General features: G+C 39.7%; 1 protein-coding gene across 1 annotated transcript; it reads left to right on the top strand.

Annotated features, from left to right (window-relative positions):
• Positions 1-8,903: 8,903 nt before the first annotated feature.
• On the top strand, positions 8,904-9,557 carry RPL10L (ribosomal protein L10 like). The gene has a single exon (XM_014835620.3). The coding sequence runs from the start codon at positions 8,904-8,906 to the stop codon at positions 9,555-9,557; it is 654 nt and encodes a 217-aa protein (XP_014691106.3).
• The last annotated feature ends 2,526 nt before the right edge of the window (positions 9,558-12,083 follow it).

Below are 12,083 nucleotides of genomic sequence, written 5' to 3'. Positions count from 1 at the left end.
TTTCTAAAATTTGCAGTCTTTTTTGCACTCCCGCTTCTCTTCCTTCACACTTTCCCTGAGGCCAGAGAGCATCGGAGTGAAATTGGCAATTTGGGAGTCTGGCTAAAAGGAAGTTATTAGAGAATGCATTTAGCATGAGCTTAGTAGGGTATGTTTCTGTGGTTTGCAGCCACATCAATTTATGGATAAGTTATTGCTAGTTGTTCTGGTGTTGAAATTGCTTCCAGGAGTATTCTGACCACTCCCTGTGCTGACTTATCCAGCACAGCGATACAAAGATTTGTGGTCAATTGAGAAAGCTGCAATATACCATTTTTACTGCAATTTGGAAAGCCGTTTTGGGACATTTCACTTGGAACAAGTGAAAAACAGAGACTCCTCATTTGGCAGTACTTTCAAATTTATTTAGTAAATAACAGAAAATGTGGTAATAACTGATGGATTATAAAACAAATGTGATAAAAATGAATAACAGCAATAGAAAGTATTCTGCCATCAACAACAAAACTGTCTCCAAAACAAATTTCAGATCACATCAATAGCTTTAATTAATTAAGCAAAAATTTTAATTGAGGTTATAAATAGGCTTTTGGATTATTTTATAATGCAATGAATGGAGAACAATGAATTGTTCTAGCTCAGAAAAAGATTTACATTTCTGGCTGACCTGACATGAAGCGCGACGCCAATGAAAGAGACATAGAACTTGGGAGGAGGTATTATCGGGTGTCCTGGCACATATTTAATAACTGGCTCTCCACAGAAAAAATAATAAATAAATGGCCCGATTTTTAGGTTTTTTCAATAGTGTAAATACTTCCATCCTGCCCAATTCAACCTACCAACATGACGTCATCAAACTCAAAGTTGGGAAGAGATGCACACAATCAGCTCTCATGAGAACAAGTGCGATGTGTGGTTTCCAGCCTTCTCATCACCACATTACAAGGTGGGTATGAGTGACATGAGAGCTTTCCAGCTCTCTCATCACTGTGTTACAAGGGGGACAGCAACTGTAAACTGGGTCACAAGTACCGTCCATTAGTATTTGAGAGTAGTCATCGCCCAAAGAAAATTCTTTGAAATATTACACTTCACAAATGAAAGAAAAAAGGTTTTTCTCAATTTGACAACAATCCTAAAGTTGTACATGGCTTTAGTGATATTCTGTTAAGAGGCGGAAAGCAACTTTTATGTTATCAATACAAATTTCAATGATCTTACTTGAGGAAAGACTGAATTGAGTCTTTATTCTTCATAAAAATATCACAAAATAATGGTCAAATGGAGAGGAGATCAAAGATTATGTAGCCAGAAAATATAAAGAGAAAGATTTTAAAAGTGGATTAGGCAATTAATAAAAATATATTCTTTTTAAAAATGAGCTTGAAGTTTTAACAGCTATTTGAAATCTATTTTCTCATTATAAATAAATATTTGCTTTGTCTTTAATTTTGTATTTATAATTTCCACTCTGTTTCTTAAAGAGGACCCTCAAATCGGTTTTAGGGGCCAGCCCCGTGGCCGAGTGGTTAAGTTCTTGCGCTCTGCTTCGGCAGCCCAGGGTTTCATGGGTTTGGATCCTGGGCCCGGACACGGCACTGCTCATCATGCCATGTTGAGGCAGTGTCCCACATGCCACAGCTGGAAGGACCCACAACTAAAGTATACAACTACGTACTGGGGGGATATGGGGAGAAAAAGCAGAAGAAAAAAAAGAAGACTGGCAACAGTTGTTAGCTCAAGTGCCAATCTTTAAAAAAAAAAAACCAAACTGTATTGGTTTTAGAACCCATTAGCCCCTGGATGTGCTCCACAATTGACTCATAATTCATCTTAGAGCCAGCTTGACTTTCAGATGCTAAGTGATAGTCAGCTACCCCCAATGGTAAATTCTGAAGAAGAACAATTTTTCGAAAAAGTGTTCACAAAGAGCTGAGTTTTCTGCAAAATCCAACACTTAGCAACTTTTATTTTTAGGTGAGTCAATTAATGTTTCCAAGGATTACTTCTTCATTTTGAACAATCAAGTTAACTTGTTTCTGTGTGCCTTCTGAGATAATTATTTTGGGGAATCAAGCTAAGAGATCTATGGGAAAATATTTTTATAGATTAAAGAGATACATGTCATTCCTGAGCCTCGCTTTACTCTTATTTTACATATACAAGATACGTTGTGGCATTATAGTGAACTTCGACACAGTGATCCTCAAAACTTACTAAATTTCCAGAAACAGCTTGGTGATACAATGTAATTATGTTAAAATGACCTATTCAAATGAACTTGTGGAGACATATTTTTTTTTATCAAAATGCATGCAAAAATAGTTAATCTACTTCATTCCATAAAGGATATAAGCTGGCTTTCAAGTAAGATGGTGAGATAAGTAAAGCTTTAGGAAATGCTCTGCTTCTGAATGCCTTTACATTGTCATTAGAATAATTTTAAAATAACACTTTATGCAATCTCAGGGAGAAGAAACAAGTATCTTCCAGATTTAGCTAGAATTTTACAAACTCTCTGACTGTCCAGCAAAGAATTAAGAATTTGTATGTCTTTGAAATCAAGACTTTTACCAAAAATTGGCCGGTCGTAGGCTTATTTTGCTCATTCTCATTCATGTTGCTGCCTGCATTATAATTTTTTTATGCTGATCACTGGTACTATTTGTCACTAATCCACATTTTGCTGCTTAAGTGACTGATGAGGAGCCTCATTCTAAAATATTACTTTGTCAGAAGGAGCAAGCCTTTATTTATGACCAATTAGCTCCTGGATGTTGACCTCAAGTTAAATCAATAAATAAGTTGAAGCTGCTTTTGTTATAGCCTTATGGTACTAGCTCTTGAGCATATAAATAGAACAATGAAATAGACAGCCAGGAAGTAAATTTATCTGTTCATATATGGATCTAAAACTTAGCATATGATAAAATGTATTTTGCCATTATTAAAATAATATGAGCAACATTTATTCTTATAGAAAATGCTTAAGTGAAAGAAAAATCAGGATATAAAAATGGCACACATAAAATTACTGCAAGAAAACATGACCAAACCTTAACAGTCTATATTTCTATATTTTTGTCATGCACATATGCTACTTCTTTAATAAATACACATATTTTTAAGCAGAAAAAACAATGACTTTTTAAGAAAATCTTTACTTCTTGTTGTTAGCCTATTATGTTTTAACTGTACGAGACGCTATAAACTAGATTTCCATTCTCCTTTATGTTTCAGTGCCCCACCATTTATACATGGTTTATGGGGCTGAGGGATGAAAATTTTCAGCCAACTACAAAGTTAGAAGGCACAATGCCTAAGACTGCCCTCATTTCTGACAGCAACTGTAAGTTTAGGGGATTCCCAAAACCATGTTCAGGTTTGATAATTCACTATAAGGATTCACAGAACTCACAGAAGGTGAATACGCTCATGGTTATGGTTTATTACAGGGAAAGGGGACAGATTAAAATCAGCAAGGGAAGACGTGGATAGAGTAGAGCTTAGGAGAAGTACCAAACATGGAGCTTCCATTGCTCTCTCCCCACTGAAGCAGGATGAATTACTCTTCTAGCACTGATTTGTGACTATATGTATGGAGAACTGCCAACCAGGAAAACTTACCCAAGCCCCAGTGTTCAGAGTTTTTATCGGTACTGCATTAGGCAGGCATGATTGACAGACTGACTGTATACACGGTTGATGTGAGTCTCCAGGTCAACTGATACCACTGACCCAAAAACCTACATTGCATTGTTGGTCTTTCTGGCATGGTCAGCCCTCACCATAAACCACATTGTTAGACTACCCATTATGGTCAAAGTCCCTAGGCAAAGAAAAGACACTAGAGATTAACTTCCAGAAGCTTTGGGCAAGGCCAAATTCTTTATATAAGTACTAAGTAGATCAATAATGTAGTAGTTTACCATGTGTCCCAAATAGTATGACAATTTATCTTTGATCTAGTCCTCAGTATTGGCTGCCATTGGGATTAAAGTGGTGACAAGTGAGGCAAAGCTCTACTAAAAGCCTTTTGAAGTCAATGCTTTACCAACTGGAATACCTAATTCACAATTCAAGAACCCTTACGTCTAATCACTAAGGTTGATTGTTCACTTTCATAAAGAAAAAGTTCTGTTCAGTGGATAGAGAGGTCATCCTTTAAACATACAAGATTGATTTAACCTGAAATACAATTGGGTGTTAGGATATAAATGATTACACAATTCTAATGTTTAACTTACTATTTGCTTCATGTATGTCTGTAAGCCTAGTAAACCACAAAAAGTTCATACTATTGGCAAGCAACTTGGGTATTAGGGGAAAAATAACAGTGCTCCCATCATGACACCTTTTAAATAATGGACAGGGACTTGGGTCACAGGACAGGAATCCCAGGCCTTCAGTTGTGGGAGGAAAGCTTCATACACAGCACCCTGACCCCACATGAGTGCTTCTCAAATGTTCACACCAAACCAAGACTTTTTAAGAGAGGAGGGCTTTTAAATATATATGTAGATTCTCTGTATTGATTCAAGTCCTCTTTAGCATAGAATTTTTATTATTATGCTCTATTATAGCACTTTCTTATTTATTATATATTAGAAATTATATCTTCATTATAGCATTACTTAAATATGTATAATTATAAAAGCAATTACTTACCATATAAAACTGATGAACGACTTATAAATTCTGTGCAAGTACGACACCTAAACAAGTAACGTAAACATTTACAAACTAAAATCAATGAAATTCTAATGAGCATATTTATGCGCTACTTCTCCCTGATTTAATCCTCACTTATTTTGTCCAATTTTCTGGAGGAATATTAAAAAAACACTCATTTTGGGGGAGCTCATCCTATACTACCAAAGCACAAAGGTAAGTGTATATACTCAGTTCGCAGATTCAAAATAAAAAACAGATTCCCAAAAGGAGAATAATCAAAACGTATAAAATATCAGTCAAAAAAGAAGATGCATTAGGCCCCTGGGACCAAATAGTTAATCATGTCACTGTATTTCCATTCAGAAAATGTTCATTTGTCAAATAGATACGGAGACTGTTATGAATCTGGTGTATGAGATGGAGCAGTATGACCACCCTTTAGCCACAACAATGGACACAACTGGCTGACTCTGAAGAAAAGGCCAGCCATAACCATGACTCTTTTACATTCACAACTCAACTCTAGGAAAATATAGGCAAATTGCTCATCTGGGTTCTTAAAATATTGAGATAATGGCTCCCAGTAAGAAGTTACTAAGAAATGCAGATGAAAATGACTATTCATCACCAGTGGAGGCTTCACACCTCATTGAGAGCCCGAGGGGAAGTGATCTCGGAATCACAGTCTATTGTCAAACACCAAGTGATGGAAGGCTGCATAACGACTCAGCCATCAACAAGGCCGAAGGTTCCAGCAGCAGGAGAGGGCATCCAGGGCGCACATCAGTCCATATGTTAGACTCCAGTGCATATTCTTCTTTACGAACAGAGTCAGATTTAGCTTTTTGTGAAGTGTTTGAAATGTGGTATCAAGGACGGAAACGAAGTGCTGCACTGAACGGATACACAGAACTATTCTTTTCCAGTCTTTACATGGATCCAGAGGATATTGGGAATTTGACTGTATTGCTAACACTGTCCAGTGCTAATTCCAAATATTTAAAGCCTTGATGCACACCTAACCAATAAGTACAGAATACTGCAGATCTCTTACATAAGGATTGTGAACAGGAGAGAAACCATGGAGGAAAGACTGCTTCATAGTCAAAGCAAAATCATCAAGTCTAAACATGTTTATTTGTCTGCTTTCTGAGGCTCCGAGAAAATGATCTCTTCCTACTCATCCAAAATTTATTATCCCAGGTTATGTATTATTATCTTGAGTCAAGTTTGTCTTTTCTATTTTTTTGGGTATGCACAGCTAAATACCAGTGTGCAGAGCCAGCTAACACTGACTCACAAGAGCCGATTGTGTGCATCTCTCCCCATCATTAGGTTAATATCACACTAGTGGCTGAAATTGATGATGAAGCATTCACGCCACGGAAGTCAGTAAACTACAAACAGGGGCTTTCCTCCCTCCCTCGGCTCCGCTCCCCCACTCCCCAGTGAGCAAGCTTTTCAACATTTACCAACACACCACTGCACCTCAGTAGTGTTGCGTACTCATTCCAATATTTTCTGAGCTACGGGTCACACAATTTGCCAAAAACAGGGGACAAAACAGTGACCCAAATAGACATAGCTCTTGTCTCATAGATCTTAACCGTCTATGTAGCTACCATGCACCTTTCTTACCTTATTCCTTACTGTCGCTTACATATCTCCTACTCATTCTTTAAGCCATATCTATTTTATGTGACACCAGCATCTCCCTTTGCTAAACTTTTATTGCAGTTGTGAAAGTAATAATGCTAGCCAATAAGAAAACTCTAAATTATTTCCCATGTATCATCTTTTCAACAATATTTCAGGCCACTTCAAAGCAGACAAGTTTTATTCTTTTTTGCAAGGTTTGCTTAGCATGATGTACATTATGGGTGGCAGGAGTTGGGAGCTGGGGAACACTCAAAATGTTAGAATTGATTGAAGAGAATGCTTTTCTTTTAACATAAAATGGTGTGGCTTACATTTTCCACAGGCTCCTCTCTAGTATTTGTAGGACTAGGAAAAGGGGTATAAGTGGAGAATTGCAGGCTGGCTCTCACCATCTCTTCCCACCCTCTGACTCTATCCTGCAACTGTGAGGTGCCATGCATCAGTGTGGCAGGGCGACTAACCTTCCCATTTTGCCTGCGACAGATGAGTTGTGGAAGACGGAGGAATTCACTGCTAAAACTGGTAAAGTCCCAGGCAAACTAGGATTCGTCATCCTGTGGATTAATGAAAGAGGATTATGCAAGCAGGCCTTGACAGCACACAACACCTGCTGGTCAGAGAAATCTAGAGTTTTGGAAACCCAAAGCTTGGCCTAGACAGGCAGGGTGAGTGGATGATGGCTCATGAATGCTGGCTGGGTAGCTTCCTTTTACCCTACAGCCTCCTCTCCCCCAGAACTATGACAGATTTAGGGCATGTAAGAGTAGAAAAAGATACAAACATGTTTACAAAATAAAAGATAGTAAAAGCATGTTCGAGTTATCTTCATTTCTTTTCTTTGCTGTTGTAAAGCCTTTCTTCCTGATCTCCTGGCCTCCATTTTTTGGCCCCGTTCCGTCTATTAACTACATTATATACAACAAGAGTGATCAAACGTGTGTAGAGCTCTTCAGTGGTCTTGAAGAAGAGGGCAGGATCCCTAACATGGTAAAATGGGCCTGCATGATATGCAGACCCCCAACCCCTCGACACACTGGACTCATGTTATGCCACTCAGCCCCTCACTTATCGTCACACTGGCCCTACTTTAGTTCCAGAAATGGTCCATGTTCTCACCTGCTTCAGGGCCTTCGCTGATGCCAGGCGCCATGTGCCTCAGCCACTATACAGAATCTGTTTCCTGACAAAGTCTTCCCTCTCCATTTCTCAGTCGAGATAGGGCCTCATCCCAGCTCTCAGGGCTCACTCTGCTTCTCATTTTTGGGTCAACTTCGTACTTTGTAATATAATAACGTATTATTTGAGTAGCATCTAAATCCCCTCCTAGACTTGCAAGCTCAGTGAGGGCAACACAACGTGTCCTGCTGCTTTATCTCCATATTCAGGCTTACACAGGACAGAGCAACTATTGGGGGAAAACAGGAAGGCAGAAAGGGGAAGCAAGCAGGCTTCTATGTAAGGTGGGAAAGTTCTCTACGCTGGGAGCTTTAACGCATCTACTCTAACACGGGTATCTTGTAAAACCCCACTCACTTTAAGGGCAGGAGTTAATTTGTCACAATTTATTTGTTTTCCTGTTAAAGAGAAAGCTTGAGCAGAATATATTCACATTGGAAGGATATTGTTCTGTGATGTCACGGATTTGTGAAATGGCAGAAAGGAATAAAAAACATTAGAAAAATCCAAGTAGGGATTATAGACTATCTATAAATTCTCTTTCATCTTCCTCCTTCCCAACCCTCTGATCCTGATCATATTTTTACGAAATCTAATATCAGGCGAAAAAAGCTATTAAACCCATTTTCAGTAAGGTATAATAGATTAACAATACTCTTTCATGAAGTTCCCAGAAGCTGTAACATTTGAAAATGCAAATAGCCTTAAGTTAAAAAACTCAGTTGGCATTTCAATTTTGTGGATGCCATTTTGAGAATAAAATCATTCCATATGGCCAAATAAGCAAAAGAACCCGTTTCATTTTTCCAAAGCAATTATCAAGCAGCATGTACAACAGATACCTTCTCTGTCTCCCTGCATGTACTCTGCTGTCCTCTCTTGCTGAGCCCCATCAGAAAGTGCCGCGCCCAGGGAAGCGACCGACCTCACGCCCCAGAAAAAGCAACCCATCTACAAACGGGGGAGGGAGACCCGAGCTCCGGAAAAGGAGCAATTTAGACAAACTATACAGAAAGCATATAAACTTCCTTATTTAAACTCTAGGAAAACACTTTTATACTTAAGACACAGCCTAGGGCAAGAGTTCCACGCCCCATGGGACAGCAAGAAGACAACGGCTCTTGCGCCCATGCAGCGAGGCCCTATTCGGTACCGGGAACCCCAGAGGCGCACGTGCCCAGCCGCTCTCTGCACTGCGCATGTGCCAGTCGTGCCCACACGCAGGCGTAGTGTCGCAGAATCACAGCATCTATGGTGAGGACCTCGCGCGCTCGCGGGGACTCTGGTTCCCGCGCGGGAAGACGCGCAGGGTGTACACGGCGCGTGCGCAGGCGTGGGAGCGCGCGCCTCTTTCTCCTCGGTGCCTTGCGGCCGCGCTTCCTCTCATCGTCATGGGCCGCCGCCCCGCTCGCTGTTACCGCTACTGTAAGAACAAGCCTTACCCAAAGTCTCGCTTCTGCCGCGGGGTCCCCGATGCCAAGATCCGCATCTTCGACCTGGGCCGGAAGAAGGCCAAAGTGGACGAGTTCCCGCTCTGTGGGCACATGGTGTCTGATGAACACGAGCAGCTCTCCTCCGAGGCCCTGGAGGCCGCGCGCATCTGTGCCAACAAGTACTTGGTGAAAAGCTGCGGCCCCGACGGCTTTCACCTCCGCGTGCGGCTCCACCCCTTCCACGTCATCCGCATCAACAAGATGATGGCCTGTGTTGGGGCCGACAGGCTCCAGACCGGCATGCGGGGGGCCTTCGGAAAGCCCCAGGGCACGGTGGCCAGAGTCTGCATCGGCCAGATCATCATGTCCATCCGCACCAAGCTTCAGAACAAGGAGCACGTGGTGGAAGCCTTACGCAGGGCCAAGTTCAAGTTCCCCGGCCGCCAGAAGATCCACATCTCCAAGAAGTGGGGCTTTACCAAGTTTAATGCCCATAAATTTGATGACAAGGTGGCCGAGAAGCGCCTCATCCCGGATGGTTGTGGAGTCAAATACGTGCCCAGTCGTGGCTCCCTGGCCGCGTGGCGAACTCTGTACTCATCAGGTCTTTGACGGCGCTGCCTCCCGTGACCCTGCTGGTCTGACAGACACTCACCAATAAATTTTATTCACTGGCACAAAATAAATATTAAATTTTAAATATTTTGAAAAATATCCAATTTTTAGAATATAAACTACTAGAAAAATACTTTTTATCTAAATACAAGAAAGAGTTTTAGTGTCAAATGATACTTCCCTTTCAAGTGAGAGTGAAACAGTCTGCACGTGATTTGTAGAGAAAGTTATTGCAATTCTAATCTGAACACTTTTAACTTGGGAGAGCCTAGGGAAATAGGTCAGAAGTTTTGTTTGTAGTGAAGTCATAAACTATGCAGCTATCATGACCTTGACTAAAAATACCTAGAGAAAATCCAAGATTTGTAGAGGAAAAAATTCTTAGTGTTTGTAGAAAATAAACAACGAGGGTGAAAATAATGGTAGGTGTTAGTGATACTTCAACTACAATCTCTTGGTAACCAAAGTGTATTTTTAAATTTGTTGCTTATGTTTTCCTTATAAGTTTCTGTGCTTTGGTTCTGGAATTAGCTGTCACCTCCAATTATCAGCCTTAGGATAATTGGGTGTCACTGCAAAGGGCTTCCCCAGACAAGCTTTACACTCACTCACCCTCAGGGGAGAACGGTCCAATCTTTTCTTCATCCCAGAAAGGTGATAGGTTGACAACAGAGCTCATGCTGCTCCTGAGTCCCAGTAGAACCAACAGAAAAGAGAAAATGACACTAAATCAGCAATTTGTGCCCTAAAAGGACCCCGGCGAGAGTTTGCAATCTGTAGGTGCTTGCCCTGCATTAGCGTTCAATGATCACACAGATGTGTTCTGCTTTGTTATTTTAGAAACTACATAAGCTAAAATTTCTGGGTCTGTACTACATTTTGAAATTCCAGGTCTTTAAGTTATTTAGTCTTCCGAATCGCGATCCTGCCAACAGTGCCTGCAGTTTTCCTAAACTAACTGTTCATTTCAGCGTTGACATAACTCAATGAAGGCAACAAAGGGAGTCCAAAAAGGTATAGAAACACATGCGTTTTAAATTATTTCCATTTACTTAAAAAATTCCTTTGTCAATCATAAAATTTGGCATCTGATTTGATATTTCTTTTCTACTTGTATATTTTTAAGCTAAGCGGCTGTTTCGAGCTATAATATTTTTCATATGTATAAATGAGAAATATAGCAAATACTAAATAAACGAATATAGAGAAAGGGCTCTGCGTCCTAAGAAGCACCGTATTCGATATGTTTTACTTGATTCTTTAAAACTGTCTCCTAGGAAATTCAGTCCTGTGCAGTTCGTAAATGAGGGTAGACTGGAGCCAGATCTTAGGACTCCTCTGCAGTTCTGTGTGCTTTTTGCTGTGCTGTCTTTGAAAAACAAAAACTCGACCTCACAAAAATCAAAATGCAAAACGAAACGAACAGTTCCTTAGTTACATGTTAATACAACAATGATGCAGCTTTGAAATATTTTCCTTCTTCATTATTCCCCCTTCTCTTTGGTCTCAAGCTTCTCAAACACCTTGACCTTCAGACTTGGGACTCTGCTCACTCTCTCGGTACAGCTAAGGCTGAGCCACTCAATGTCCTCGCCCTAAGAGACTGCCAACTGGGTTGTTGATGCATATAGAAATGTGGATGAAAAGAAAATGAAAGATTAAAAAACTGGTAGGTAGGTGTCATTAAGGTTTATTTGACTTTTCCTACGATTTTCTATTATAAACTATTATATATAAATTTTATTTCCTTTAATGTTGATAGAAGGACACTTTCATACACTAGTTTGTCTTAACAAAAATCCTGTTAACTTATGTTCTCCAAGCCATGATATTGGTTTTTCAGCATTTTCCTATTTTCTGGTCATTCTAATTATGAAAAAATTCATAAGATAGTTGAGCTTAAAGATAATTTAATTATATTTTTGCAGAGCTCTTCATCATTTCTAGATTTCTATTCAAAATGGAAAATCTAATTTGGGAACATATTGTGTATTCATATATTTATGCACTACTGCAGTGAAACAGAAGTGTCTGCTCATTTAAAATAAATACAAAAGCAAGTACAGTTAACTAAATTCAAGCAAATATTGCCCTATTAAAGTCTTTGATTTAGTTGATGGAGTTTTCAGGTTTTATGGAAAATACTGATTGAATCAGAAGATGATAAAACCTTCAATTGGGCCATGCACCATATCAATTTAATTTTGAAAAGCACATTCCACAAATGATCGTTATATAATCTACCATTTCTCCCTCCCTCAAAGTGTGAAATTATACTAAGCATATTTAGCCTGAAATCCTTAATTTTTATAAAAATATACACCAGCTCTGGCAAGAATTGGCTGTTACTGATATTGGCAGGCATTGTCCTTCCACTTTAGCAGCTTTGTACTGCCTACCCGAGGTCATTCAAATAGGACTTTACAGTGTCATTATTGACCTAAGGAAGGATTGCAATGTGGTAAGAGACCATTTAGCCCCTGTCATCTCCTGCCTTTATATTAATGACATAGGTTTGGGTGT

This window comes from Equus asinus, chromosome 2 (assembly GCF_041296235.1).
Source record: "Equus asinus isolate D_3611 breed Donkey chromosome 2, EquAss-T2T_v2, whole genome shotgun sequence".
NCBI lineage: Eukaryota > Metazoa > Chordata > Mammalia > Perissodactyla > Equidae > Equus > Equus asinus.
Note: the sequence above shows the minus strand (reverse complement) of the source record. Positions and strands in the feature narration are given on the sequence as shown.

Coding starts and splice junctions, on each gene's coding strand:
- RPL10L (XM_014835620.3), top strand. CDS start 8,904: ATGGGCCGCCGCCCCGCTCGCTGTTACCGCTACTGTAAGAACAAGCCT.